A 15,009-nucleotide genomic window follows, 5' to 3' on the forward strand; every position below is an offset into this window, starting at 1 on the left:
ACCATTGGGTGGAATGCATGCTACTAAGTGCTTGGGGAAAAACAAGAGACAGGAGGGACACGTTTCATGCCCAGAGGGCACTTATATTCTAAGGGGACATGACTACCAACCCCTGTTGCACTGTACTCTCTCGAGCGCTTATTACAGTAAGCGCTCAATAAATACCACTGATTGACTGATGGGGCAGAGAGCCACGCAAATATTTACAAATGGAATAAGATCAACAAAGGTATGACTAATAGGTCTCCCTCTGACATGATCCGTCCTTGGCAGCTCTGATTTTTGACCTCAGGAACCCTCAAGAACCGAGAAAGCATCGGCTGGGGTTGGCCGATATTTTGTTTGACGTAAGGATGGAAGGAAGGGGGGGTGTTCTGTGTAGGCTGCTCCCTTTCACAAACTCCATCAGTTCCCTTCTCCAAAATACTTCCTTCCCAGGCAATCCCATGGGCCTGCCCTCAAATTTTATACAATTTTGAGCAGGCTACAGATTGTTTTGAGCCCCACTGGGTGATAAGTCCTGTACTAGGGGTCACAGGAGGTTCTCAAATATTCAATATAGAAGCAAGACGGAAATTGGAGGCGAAATTTGACTCAGAATCTGACTCTATCTGTCCTATATAGCAGATATAGGAAAAGAAGCGTACTGTGTAAAATATCTGTTGATGAGATCTGGACTTATTGGATGGAGTACTCAGGCAGAAAGCAAAGTCCCATGGGGGAGGTGATTCCTTAGCTGACATTAGAGAAATTTAATATAGCCTGTCAGAGATGACGGGAAAGCAACCCAGGCTGGGGAAACAGCACAAGCACAGGATCCAAGGTAGGAGAATAGGGGGATTTGTCTCATCCTGATGTGGAAGCGAGGAGGAGAGGCTAGGAGGCTAGGAGAGAGGGAAGGAAAGCAGTGAACTGGGTTTTCAATGTTTTGGGCCTCAAGTGGCAGCAAGACACCTAGGTGGAAGCAAACTGCAGAGAAGGCAAACACAAATGGCGAGGTCAAGTGGGAGAGTCACCCGCATTCAGGTGGTAACAAACTGTCTAAGCAGGTGAGTTCCCCAGAGAGGGAAGAGCAGAGAAGAGACCAAAGGTCTAAGCCTCAAGGCCCAGCCCCGGAACAGGGGTACCCAAATGACTCGAAGAAGGCAAGGTCAAATGAGGGAAGGCAGCCCTCGGCAATCATTTTCCCTCAAAATCTCAACACAACCACCAATTTACCTTTGGTAATTTTTGAATCCAGAATTTTTTGGTGGACTTTTGTTTCTTTTTGCATTTGTGGCACATATACAACTCTGTTTCATCAAGTTCTTCCAAATCTGTGAAGCTGCGAAGGCAATCTAAAAACAAATGGATTTTAGAAACATTAAAATTCTCCCACGCCTAAGTACTTCTAAACCCTAGTTAGCACTCAAAATCGGTTCCTTAACAATAGAATGTTAAGCAAAGACGTGCTAAATGAAGTTTGATTTCCCAAGGGAAATAATGTAAAATGCAGCATTAATGCTTTCAAGATCCAAAAATTTGACCACAAGAATTTACATATACATTAAAAAGTGACAGCTATATGATTAGATGGAGATATGAGCCAACAAAAAAGGACTTTAAATAACTTTTATGCATGCATGTGTAAAGTGCTGAAAGTTGCATTTTTCCCATCTTATCCAGCAAAATGGCACTTTGCGCTAAATCTTGAGATCTGTCATTATCTTAATACTAAATTGCATGGGATTTAAATCCCTCTACTCAAGTCAGTCAAAATACTTATGGAAAGCAGCATGGCCTAGTGGATAAAACATAAGGCTGGGAGCCAATGAACCTGGGTTCTAACCCCAGCTCCAGTAATTGCCTGCTGCGTGCCTTAGGAGAGTGTACTCTCTGGATCTCAGTTTCCTCAACTGCAAAATAATGATTTGATACCTGTACTCCCTCCTACTTAGACTGTGAGCCCCGTGTCAGACAGAGACGGTGTCCAACCTGATGAATTTGTATTACCCCGACTGTGAGCCCGTTGTTGGTAGGGATTGTCTCTATTTGTTGCTGAATTGTACTTTCCAAGTGCTTAGAACAGTGCTCCGCACACAGAAAGCACTCAATAAATATGAATGAATGAACAGAGTTCGGACACATAGTAAGCACTTAACAAATACCACTTAAAAAAATACTTCAAAGGGAGAAATACTGGCAAAAAATATTAGGAAAGCACAATACAAGAAGAGCATAATAAAGGTGACCCAGTATAACTGGGCATTTCTAAAACCTGACAATAATTCCTCTATTTACAGAGCTCCTTTCCTGGAGCAAGGTCCAAGAACATTTTTCATTAAGCCACATCACAGGGGGGGATGTTAGCTTTTAATCAAAGGAAGCTTACATATACTAAAAATGGTATATAACTTGGGAGTTCGAATCACTAGCGTCACTGGATACTGTCATTCTAGACTGTAAGCCCGTTCTGGGCGGGGAATATGTCTGCTGTTGTTATACCGTACTCTCCCAAGTCCTTAGTACAGTATTCTGCACCAAGTAAGTACTCAATAAATATGACTGAATATCCCCAGTGATCAGAGTCGCTGGCTGAGCAGCAGTGGGCAGATCTGCAAGTGCATGATACATGCATTTAAAGGTGGCACCAGGTCCCTAGTTGGCATATCTTTTTCTGGCCTATGCTTGGGCATTAAAAGATGTCACCAGAGCAACATTCTCAGGATACTCTGGGAAGTTTCCCATGGAGCACCGATTTTTAGGCAGCTTAGTGGCTGGGCCAACCCGGGCTTCATACATCACGATTCTCATTTCTGTCTGAAACAATGATAAGCTGTTGTCTGATAGAGTGTCCCCACCTTGCCCTTGACCCTACACGCCCCACACCGAGACCATTCTACTGAGAAGCCAGTGTGGTCTAGTAGAAAAATCACGGGCTTGAGAGTCAGAGCCCAATCAATCGGTCGTAGTGAGCAACTGCTATACACAGAGCACTGTACTAAGTGTTTAGGAGAGTATGATAAAAACAGAATTAGCAGATATGTTCTCATAACAAGGTAGAGAGGGAGGCAGACATTAATATGAATGCTTTGTAATATATAATTTAGAGATACGTATCTAACTGCACTGGGGCTGGAAGTGGGGTGACTATCTTGCTTCAAAGCCTTATTGAAGGCACACCTCCTCCAAGAGGCCTTCCCAGACTGAGCCCCACTTTTCCTCATCTCCCACTCCCTTCTATATCACCCTGACTTGCTCCCTTTGCTTTTCCTCCCTCCCAGTCCCAAAGCACTTATGTACCTATCATTGTATTTATCCCTCTGCTCTTCCCCCCTCCCAGCCCCAAAACGTTTATGTACATACCTGCAATTTTATTTGTATTGCTATCTGTCCACTTCCCTCTAGACTCTGAGCTCATTGTGGGTAGGGAATGTACCTGTTTATTGTTGTACTTCCCGAGCACTTAGAACAGTGCTCTTAGTAAGCACTCGATAAATACGATTGAATACATGAATAAACTATCCAAAGGTCACAGATCCAAGTGCACAGACGACGCAGAAGCATTCTAATCCTGGTAATGCCACTTGGCTGTGTGACCTTGGGCAAGTAGCTTCACTTCCTCTGTGCCTCAGTTACCTCATCTGTAAAATGGGGACTAAGACTGCGAGTCCCCTGTGCGACACAGAAAATAATTAGCCCACCTAATTAATAGTAATAACTGCCACTTTGGACAGCCAATCGAACAAGTCACTAAATTTCTGTCCACTTTTCCACTCCCAGTCCCCAATCCAGGATCTTTTGAAATGAAGATGACCCAAGCAAAAGGTTCAATTTTCTCTGAAAATTGAATCCCATCTAAAACCAAAGCTCGGATGACATTCATCAATCTTTATTTGCAAACCTTTGTCAGACAATTGCTGCTTGGTCTTTCATTGCTAGCCACCAGTATTTCCTGGTTAAATTTCATTCAGCCCAGTGAACTTCATGCTCCTACCCTCTGATTAAACAACAATTTCTATTTGCTGTCAATACGCTAGACTGGCTCCCGGGAGATGGGAAGATTAAGTAGCTCCCTTTTCTATTTGGAATGCAGAGAGCAGAACAATATTAAATGTCCGGGACCAATTTCCAAGGCCACTGTCGATCCGGAGCTTTTGGTGATGCCCGCATAAGGGGGAGGAACCCTAATTTCAAACCTTTCGTGTCCCTTTCTAACTGCACATAGAGCATGTACTGCATAACAAACTGGCTTGGGGCTGCTGCAATTCCCTTCAGATTCATAGCTTGGGCGCTTGGGCACTGAAATAAATCCTAACAGCTTTCATCAGCTAGTGTTTGTTGCATCATGTAAATAACCTGTGGTCTTGCGTGGGGGAGGGGAAGGAAATCAGATAAAGGGCAAGATAAATCGACTTTTCTACATTCTAAACCAACTTCCTCTTGAATTTTTTCCACAGGCAACTACACGAACAGGAGGAACTCCTGCTTTGTAGTTCTGTCTGCTTGTCTCGATCAGATTATCCCTGTAGGTAACATGGCCTAGTGGATACCGCACGGACCTGGGAGTCAGAAAGATCTGGGTCCTAAGCCCGGCTCCACCACTTGATTGCTACATGACCTTTGGCAGTCACTTCACTTCTCTGGGCCTCGGTTACGTCACCTGTAAAATGGGGATAAAGACAGAGCCCTCTGTGGGACAGGGACTGTGTCCAACCCGTTTACCTTGTATTTCTCCCAGTTCTTAGTATGGTGCCCAGCACTTAGTAAGTGCTTAACAAATACCACAGTTATTACTACTAAGCAAGGAACTCAAAGAGTCATTGTTACCCAGTGTCTGTTTGAGCTCCTTGAGGCAGTAGAGCAGAAATGCCTCTCCCTTCCCCCCTACCTTTCCCTCATGGTATTTTTTAAGTGCTTTATTTTATGCACTTAAAAGTATGGAGTATAAGTCACTGTAGTAAGCGCTGGGGTAGACATAAGATAATCAGGTTGGACACAGTCCCTGTCCCGCAAGGGACTCACAGTCTTAATCCCCATTTTACCGATGAGGTGACTGAGGCATGGAGGAAGTGAAGTGCCCAAAGTCACACAGCAGACAAGTGGCAGAGCTGGGTTTAGAACCCAGGTCAGTGTTCTTTCCACTAGGCCTCACTCCTGCCCCATGCTGCCTCTTCACTGCAAGCTTTATCTTCTTGTATTTAAAGTAGCAAGGCCTCAGTCTCCTCATCTGTAAAATGGGGATTAAAATTTGGAGGGAGGAAGAGATTTGCTATCGCATGGGGTTTGGGGATCAATCATGTGAACCATTTCAGATGGCAGCCAGGGGACTGCTTTGCCACTTGGGTTAAAAACATGGACGCTCTCAGCAAAGTTTTAAATTTCCTAATATACGGATGTCTCCACATATACTATCCTAGGCTTGGAAGAGCTCACCTGCTTCAGGCTCGGCTCCCAGATGGAGAGCTCTGCTGGGTGGGATCTGTCTTGCCACTTGGATCCCCTCTGGACTGGAAGTTCCTTGTGATCAGAGATTGTGACAACTACCAACTAACTCTATCATATTGTACTTTCCCAAGCCCCTAGTATAATGCTCTGCCCACAATAAATCCTCAATAAATACCACTGATTAACTGATTGATCCTAGCAGCTCACATTCATTCTCAACTGAGCTCCAGTGCAGTTTCAACAACCTCTGGCCCAGAACTCAATCAATCAATAGTATTTATTGAGTGCTTACTGTTTGCAGAGCACTCTACTAAGACTTTGGGAGAGTACAATATAACAGAGTTGGCAGACATGCCCACAGTGAATTTACAATCCAGAGGGGGAGACTTTAATATAAATAAAAATAAAACTAGGATAGGTATGTAAGTGCTGTAGAACTGAGGGAGGGGTGGATTAAGGGGGCAAATCCAAGTGCCAGGGCGACACGGAAGGGAGTGGGAGAAGAGGAAATGAAGGGTTAGTCGGGGAAGACTGCTCGGAAGAGATGTGCCTTCAATAAGGCTTTGAAGGTGGGGAGAGTGATGGTCTGTAGTATATGAAGAGGAAGGGTGTTCCAGGCCAGAGGCAGGACGTGGTCGAGAGGTTGGCGATGAGACAGACAAGACTGAGATGCAGCAAGTAGGTTGGCATCAGAAGAGCGGAGTGTGTGGGTTGAGTTGTAGCAGGAGACCAGCGAGGTAAGATGCGGGTGTGCGTGGGTGGGTGGGGACTTAAGTGCCTTAAAGTTGATGGTAAGGAGTTTCTGTTCGATGCAGAGGTGGATGGGAAGCTCTGGAGGTTCTTGAGGAGTGGGGAAATACGGACTGAATGTTTCTGTAGAAAAATGATCCGGGAAGCAGAGTGAAACATGGAATGGAATTGGGAGAGACAGGAGGCAAGACAATTTTTCAAGCTAATAAATCTCCTTCGCCTCACCCAGGGGAGGCTGTCCAGTGGGGATTTCCCCAGAGCTAGAATGTGCAGCCTACATAACCCCATTAGGATTGAAAAAGGCTTACTATACCCACTTTAGCCAACCTTCTCTCCCATCTCCCCAAGAGCTCAGAGTCTGTGTTTGTACCTTCTTTATTTAAGGCTCTAGGTCCTCAGTAAGGCTACATGCGGAGTGGATGGTGCATTAACTGTGAGGTATCATTTACTTGGTTTGGGCTCTTTAATAATATTGCACCTTCTACATTTCTGCAAACCGATGCCGGTTTTTGGTACTTATTCCTGAAATGTGTCCCCTATTTAATCTTATGCTAATCAGGGCTAAGCAGGCAAGGGGATAGAGCCAATTGCAGGTATGAACAAATTAAGGTGCACCTATTTGGTGGATAAAGCCTTTTTTTTTTTTTTTAAACAAACATTCGGCTCCTTAATTTCTATTTCTGGGCACAATACACACACAGCCCCTGCTTAATGGACTTTGCTCATTTCTGAGTGATTTACAAGTGCCCTGGAGGGGAGGAAAATTACCTCCATTCAATAAGGACCTATGCCTGCCAAGAACAGATCATGGCTGAGGCAAAAACACGAAAAAAACTCAGCAGGTACAATTTATCCGGCTCGATAGGCATAACTAGGTAGACCCTTTTACTGTTTCTAATGATCTTATATGAGGCAACTTTAAAAAACCCTTTTTAGCCTATTCACAATGTAGAATCCATCAGCCCCAAGCTAAAACTTGAAGCACTTTGTATGTCATACAATCTCATCTGAATCTATTCCCGGTTCTAATCCCAGCTCCGCCACGTGTCTGCTGTGTGACCTTAGGCAAGTCACTTCACTTCTCTGGGCCTCAGTTACTTCATCTTTAAAATGGGGATTAAGAGTGTGAGCCCCATGTGGGACAGTGCCTGTATCCAACCTGTATCTACCCCGGTGCTTAGAACAGTGCTTGGCACATAGTAAGCACTTAACAATAATAATAATCAAAATGTCCTGGGATACAGTTGTTTCTCAGGGAGGAAAACTGGGGAAACCAGGAAGCTCAATAAATACCACTGCTGATTGATACATGTGTCGGGTCACACAGAATCAGGAGGATTTCTGACTAATGACAGGAGCTATGAGGGTCTAATTACAGTGGGAAAAGTCCCTTTTCTTGCTGCCCCTGGAAGATAGTTTTGTAGATATATATACGCCTCGCCTGCTCTTGATGAAAACACCGTAACTAGCTTCGTAACCACCTGTGCCATGGAACTGGATGCCCAGGGTTTGTACGTCACTGGGAGAGCATTTGTTCCCAGGGGAAGCACTATAGGTCTTTCAGCAGTGATTGAATCTGGAGACAAATATTAGGGAGCCATGGATCATCAGCTTCAACTTCCCAACAGCCCCCCACCCCCGATCCCACGGTTCAGGGTGCCATCCTTGATGCTGGCAACCCTGCCGGACCAGCACAAAAGACTTTAGACTCTAAGCTCGTTGTGGGCAGGGAATGTGCCTGTTCATTGTTGCATTGTACTCTCCCACGTGCTCAGTACAGTGCTCTGCATACGGTAAGCGCTCAATAAATCCGACCAGCTGATCGACTTTACAGTGAGTTCAGGGTGAGTTCAGGTTGCTGGTGGGAAGAAGGGGATGGGCAGTAGGAGAGGGGCCAGCTCCTCTAGCCAACAGGGCTAGTGGGCAATCAATTAATCAATAGTATTTACTGGGTGTTTACTATGTTCAGAGCACTGTACTAAGCACTTGGGAAAGTACAACAGAATTAGCAGACACCTTCCCTGCCCATAACGAGCTTACAGTCTAGAAGGGGAGATAATAATTATAGCATTTGTTAAGTGCTATGTGTCCAGCACTGTTCTAATTTCTGGGGTGGATACAAGCTAATCATGTTGGACAGTCCCCGTCCCACCTGGGACTGACGGTCATTCATTCACTCATTCATTCCCCTCTTCAAAGCCCTATTGAAGGCTCACCTCCTCCAAGAGGCCTTCTGAGACTAAGCCCCCCTTTTCCTCAACTCCTCCCCCCCACCCCATCGCCCCAACTCGCTCCCTTTGCTCTATCCCCCCCACCCAGCACACGTGTATATATGTACATAGCTATAATTCTATTTATTTGTATTAATGCCTGTTTACTTGTTTTGATGTGTATATATCTATAATTTTACTCATATTGATGCTATTGATGTCTGTTTACTTGTTTTGATGTCTGTCTCCACTCTTCTAAACTAATAATAATAATAATGTTGGTATTTGTTAAGCGCTTACTATGTGCCGAGCACTGTTCTAAGCACTGGGGTAGACATAGGGGAATCAGGTTGTCCCACGTGGGGCTCACAGTCTTAATCCCATTTTACAGATGAGGGAACGGAGGCACAGAGAAGTTAAGTGACTTGCCCACAGTCACACAGCCGACAAGTGGCAGAGCTGGGATTCGAACTCATGAGCCCTGACTCCAAAGCCCATGCTCTTTCCACTGAGCCACGCTGCTTCTCGTGGCTCAGTGGAAACTATAAGCCCGTTGTGGGCAGGGATTCTCTTCAACGAATTGAACTTTCCAAGCGCTTAGAACAGCGCTCTGCACACAGTAAGTGCTCAATAAATATGACTGAATGAATAATTGCGGGCAAGTCCAAAAACATCTGAGAGAGCAGCAATCCCACAGGGGACCCACCTCCATTTCCACTAGCCCAGGTGCACTTTCTCACCCTACCTTCCCCACTGACTGCACCAATTTTCTTTTTCCAAGCTCCCTTCCACCGGCTTAAAAATAAGTCTGATAATGAGAACACTTAACAGATCGGGTCAACCCATTAACTTTACTTTTATTCTGTACAGCAGGTGATTACAATCACCCATTCAGACCTGTGCAATGATTGACTTATTCCGTGCTGAGCAGAGGAACATTTCTTTTTCATCCTCTCCTTCCAAGGTAACAAAATGGGGATTTTACCCAGGGGGGTGGCCAAATTATACTTTAATCAAGGCTAAAGGGTGGGATGTTTCCCTACCAAAATACGAGTTCATACTCTTATGGAGATTCTAATTAGAGATGGACTCTCAGTTGACTCAATGGAAATTTGACCTGACTGCTGTCTATTTCACAGTTGCCTCCTTTAATTTTCCTTTCCAGACTTTGTTGAAATTAAGAACCCAACAAACGCTAATAAATGCTGGCCCAGCAGGCCTGTACTATCCCCTGTATTAGTCCAGGAAACTTGGAAGAAGCACATCACAACTGTCTCCCTTGATGGAACCATTCTAATATCTAGGGGTGACCCCACCAAACACGCACAATTTTCCCTCTATGGATTTCTTTGATTTAAATGTCTAGCCCCCTCTAAATGGTACTGCTATTTTCTACCTGCACAGTAATGCGATGATGATGATGGGAATGACCCAAGGTAGACGGAAGGGCTTCCTTTTCACTGCTTTGGGACCTACCACCAAGATTCAGTGGGTGCCTCTTTCTCCTGGTGTTGAGGAATTTAATGAGCAACCGAGGGCTGTGCTCTGCACACCCTTTAGGACTGTGTCCGCTTAAACTGGGTCTTCTCTTTTTTATGGTATTTGTTAATAATAATGAGGATGTTTGTTAAGCGCCTGCTATGTGTCAAGCATTGATTTAACCGCTGAGGTAAATACAAGCTAATCAGGTTGGACACAGCCCAGGTCCCACATGGGGCTCACAATCTTAATCCCCATTTTACAGATGCAGTAACTGAGGAACACGGAAGTGCAATGACTTGTCCAAGGTCACACAGCACACAAGTGGTGGATCTGAGATTAGAACCCAGGTCCTTCTGATTCCCAGGCCTTTGGTCTAGCCACTAGGCCACGTGCTTATTAGGTGCCAGGAACTGTTGGACACGGTACACGTCCCACACGGGGCTCAGGGTCTTAATCCCCATTTTACAGATGAGGTAACTGAAGAACAGAGAAGTTAAGTGACTTGCCCAAGGTCACACAGCAGAAAAGTGGCAGAGCTGAGATTAGAACCCAGGTCTTCTCCCAGGCCCGTGCTCTTTCCATTAGGCCATGCTGCTTCTCTTCCAATCTATCCTCAAAAACGACCTTCTCCATTCCTCTGATCAGATGAATTGACAACAACAACAAAAAAAAGGAGGGGGCTTAGTCTGTACTATTTTGGCATAGTTTTTGACTCCATTTACCTCTTACTCCCCAATCCCTGCCACCTAGAGTTTCATACAAGGAAAAGATTTCTTCTGAAAAACCCCTCTGGACATGAGGGAATAGAAAAGGCCTAGAAATGGCTTTCCCTTCTCTGGTGGCAATGGCACTTATAAAATAGCAATTTTAATGGCCTAAAATGGAGAGCAAGAGGGTGCAGGGAAACAGGCATGGTCCTAATCTTGACAGTCACAGTGTTTGACAGGATTTATTTCTAGAGGACTGTATGTAAATGTTTAATAAATTCCTATGACTTTTTCTATTTAATAATATGGCATTTATTAAGCATTGAAATAGCTGCAAGACAATCATGTTAGACATCTGAAACCTGGAAAGCTAGTTTTATTACTAAATTTAAAGTTCAAATACTTTTTCCTCAATCCCCAATAAAAAGTGGGACAAGATGAAAATTGCTGGTTTCCAACTGAATTCTACAATCCTGTAGCATTGTTATCCAACGAAAACACCCCTGCATAGAAAAATCTCTTTTTTATAGTAAATGGAACTTATAAGAATAATAGTAACAAGTGGTATTTGTTAAGGGCTTACTATGTGCCAGACACTGTAAAAACGACTGGGGTGGATACAAGCAAATTGGGTTGGATCTAGTCCCTGTCCCATGTGGGATTTACAGTATCAATCCCCATTTTACAGATGAGGAAACTGAGGCACAGAGAAGTGATGTGACTTGCCCAGGGACACAGAGCAGACAACTGGTGGAGTCGGAATTAGAACCCAGGTCTTCTGACTCCCAAGCCCATGCTCTTTCCACTAGGCCACAATGCTATCACAGTTTAGGCTCTCGAGGTGCAAAACTTGAGTGTGAAGTCTCAAATATGAAAGACCTCACAATTCCCAATACAGGAGCATTGTAAATAAAAGTGTTTCATATCCTATCTTTACTGATGTACAAAAATACAGATTTGAGAATAACTGTTGCATCCTTACCCCGTAGGGAGCACATTGGTCCATTTTCTTGGTTCTTTGAACGTTTGTTTCGGAACTGACTTGGAATATCTAATGAAAGGTCTTGAAAAGAAGCACAGAACCCAAGGAATTAATACTGGCTTTGTTGATTTATATCACTTTTTTTTTTAAACAACCCCCTCACAAATAGTCAAACTATAGGAAACCCTTCCAAGGAAAACCGAGAGAAATATTTTCCTTTCATAAGCACCATGAGTTTGGACTGAAACTGCCTTTTCGTCTTCTTCAACTCCTCTTAGCTCTAGGACTCAAGGAGGGAATGGGGTGGGAGGGAGGCTCCCCAAGTGGGAGATATGAAGGAATGACACCCAAAATATTATCAAGTCCCACCAATGTACAACCTCCCCCAGCTGAAATGCACTGACAGAAAAAATAGACAAGCACTCTTTAAACCTGGGTTAAACATGAATGCTTCTACTGACTACTTTATACCCTCGGATTTCCAAAGACTCAGAATATTGGATTATTACAGTACAGTTAAGACCAGGAAGTCTTACCTAGGAATGGATCAAACTTTCTAGATTCTGTCCCACATATTAAGCAGTTTACTTCATTTTGAAGAATGCCTCCGAATATTGCTGTGACAACAGTAGAGGCTCCATTTCTAAGGGGAAAACAAAAAAAAATCATCATTTGGGACACCAATTCAATCTACATTTCTTTAACTGAATTTTAAAACTCAGATGGTTGGTCATTAAAAAAGCTCACTGTGATAGCTTTAAAAACGTAGTTACCAAATCATTCATTTCACTCGTGATTTCGTGTTCTTTTTATTTTGAACAATCACTTCTAGAAATTCAAATTAAAAGAAGTTTCAGAGCTTATTCATTTCTAGACCCAGAGGAAATGAAATCATTCACCTGTAGCAGTCATTTACAGAGCACTTGAGGCAAACATGTGGCTGAAGTTCACACTATCTTTGTGTTTACAGAAATTCTGGTATGGGGAAAAGAAAGAGTAAGGGGAGTTTCTATGTTATTACAATCAAGGTAGCCACAGCTTACCTACGGGGCTTCCCACTCGGAAGCCCGGCCAAATCCTGTTCAACATTATTCTCATTTTTGAGGGTTTGCTTTGCTGTTTATGAGTCATTTTCTGGCAGCTACAGTAAAGGGCCCCCCCAAGTATCTTCTTCTCTGGCAAAAGAAGTGCAAAACGACTGCGCTTTGTGTATAAATACCCTAAATGGCAAATTGATGCCTAAAAAGGAAATACACTGGAAGAACCACCAGAAGAATTATTTAGCCAAGGGTCACGCACACATAGAGGGAAATTCTATCTAACCGTCGTCAACAATGTTCCTCTTTTTGGGGCTCATTTTCCTGTAAGTCCTGGGGCGAACCTACATTAGGACAATTGGAGCAGTCACCCGCAGCCCCAGATGCTTGGGATCCCACTGAGAGGACGAGTGGGTCCCGTTTGGATCTCTTTAGGCCCCAAAATGACAGTCGGAACCACTGTATCTGGATTTAGGCTGGGCCAGAAGTAGGCCCAAGCTTTACTTCTAGGTGACCCTGCCACAGTGGGGCTTGTAAAAACATCATAATGAAAACGTTTGGGCAAAAACAACACACGTAAATGGCCCTCAAAGTGAAGAGATGCCGCCCACAGAATGGCCCTATGGTCACAGGGAGGCAACCGTCCCTTGTTCCTCTAAGCGGGACCCTAAAGAAAGGTTCACAGCTTATTGTGGGCAGGGAACAAGCAGCCGCATGGCAATAGGGATAGATCCTGGGCCTGGGGGGTCAGAAGTTCATAGGTTCCAATATCAGCTCTGCCTCTTCTTTACTGTGTGACCTTGGGCAAGTCACTTCACTTCTCGGTGCCTCAGTTACCTCATCTGTAAAGTGATGGGCCTCACGTGGGATAGGGACTGTGTCCAACTCAATTTGCTTGTATCCACCCCAGCACTTAGTACGTTGCCTGGCACAGAAGCAGCGTGGCTTAGTGGAAAGAGCCTGGGCTTGGGAGTCAGAAGTCATGAGTTCGAATCCCAGCTCTGCCACCTGTCAGCTGTGTGACTGAGGGCAAGTCACTTAACTTCCCTGTGCCTCAGTTCCCTCATCTGTAAAATGGGGATTAACTGTGAGCCTCATGTGGGACAACCTGATTCCCCTGTATCTACCCCAGTGCTTAGAACAGTGCTCTGCACATAGTAAGCGCTTAACAAATACCAACATTATTATTATTATTACAGAGTAAGCGCATAACAAATACCATAACTATTAATACTAACTCTGTCATATTGTACTCTCTCAAGTGCTGGGCACAGTGCTTTGCACACAGTAAGTGCTCAAGAAATGCCATTGATGGATTGATTCACATACCAAGTGGTCCTTTCTCCTGGTCCTAGTCAGCAGTGGAGGAAGTTGTTGAGGAAATGGCAACAGGAAGGTGGGGTGACCCAATTCCCCACCACCTGTCAATAGCCTTTGAGGGGAGAGGAAGACTCCACCAGAGAGACAGGTCACATTCCACCGCTGATTCTACTTGATGAATAGATGGTATCTTTTTTGTTCTTATTTGGTTCAATGTCTACCTATGATTTTGAAGGGCTTCAAAATGTGAGGACCGTGATGATGATGGTGACTAGAGATATACGGAAAGTGACGCCAAGGATTAACTCTAACATGCTAAACAGTTTACTTGAATTGCTAATGTCTATTTCTTCCAATATTCCAGTTTATTTCGCTTGTTTTGAAGGAACACAAGTTTAAAATCAGTATTAGGCACTGTTTGATCTTCAAAAATAGTCAGTTAGTTAAGCTTCCTCGTGACAGCCAAAGGTCTAGGGTTGTCAGGATGTTGTGCAGCTCACACTAAATACAAAATCACATTTCCTAAATATCACAATTCAACGCCAATAGAAAGGTTTCGACATCTATTAAATTATATCATACTTCTTCCTGGGGGGGTACCGAAACAAAATCACATTGCCTAAGTATTACCATCCAATGCCAAAACAAAGGTTTCAACATTCATTTAATTTAGTCCCATTTGTGTCTGTTTGGTAAATGGCTTCGGGGCAGAGTGGATCGCTGATGGCCGGAAGTAACGTTTTTTCCCCCAAAATAAGCTTTTTACTCTCTATTCCTCAGCGGATTAAGTCCTTAAAATGATATTTTTAGATAATGGTCAATCAATGGCATTTATTGAGCGCTTTTTAAGTTCAGAGCACTGAACTAAAGCTTTCAAGAATAAAACACATCAGAGCCGGCAGACCCATTCCCTGCCCACAAGGAGCTTACAGTCTGAAACATTTCCTCTGGCTTTAGAGATTTTCCTGCAGCACTGTGGTTCAGAAAGACCAAACCCACCGACTCCCTTTGCTCCTCATCAGGCCCTTTTTTTTTCTCACAGTGGGTAAAGTGCATGTTACCACACGAAGTTGTGCAGGCCAAAAGTTGGTTTA

The 15,009-nt window shown here is 44.0% G+C and overlaps 1 protein-coding gene across 2 annotated transcripts in view; it reads right to left on the reverse strand.

Moving 5' to 3' along the window:
• The window catches only part of USP3 (ubiquitin specific peptidase 3), a 96,673-nt gene that overhangs the window by 10,062 nt on the left and 71,602 nt on the right, over positions 1–15,009 (reverse strand). For both annotated transcript variants that reach the window (XM_029065649.2, XM_029065646.2), the window contains exons 10-12: positions 12,095–12,201; positions 11,559–11,639; positions 1,219–1,337 (exon numbers count right to left, since the gene is read on the reverse strand). In XM_029065649.2, the coding sequence (XP_028921482.1) occupies positions 1,219–1,337; positions 11,559–11,639; positions 12,095–12,201 (307 nt within the window). The remainder of the gene's footprint in view (positions 1–1,218; positions 1,338–11,558; positions 11,640–12,094; positions 12,202–15,009) is intronic.

Source organism: Ornithorhynchus anatinus, chromosome 5 (genome assembly GCF_004115215.2).
Source record: "Ornithorhynchus anatinus isolate Pmale09 chromosome 5, mOrnAna1.pri.v4, whole genome shotgun sequence".
Lineage (NCBI taxonomy): Eukaryota > Metazoa > Chordata > Mammalia > Monotremata > Ornithorhynchidae > Ornithorhynchus > Ornithorhynchus anatinus.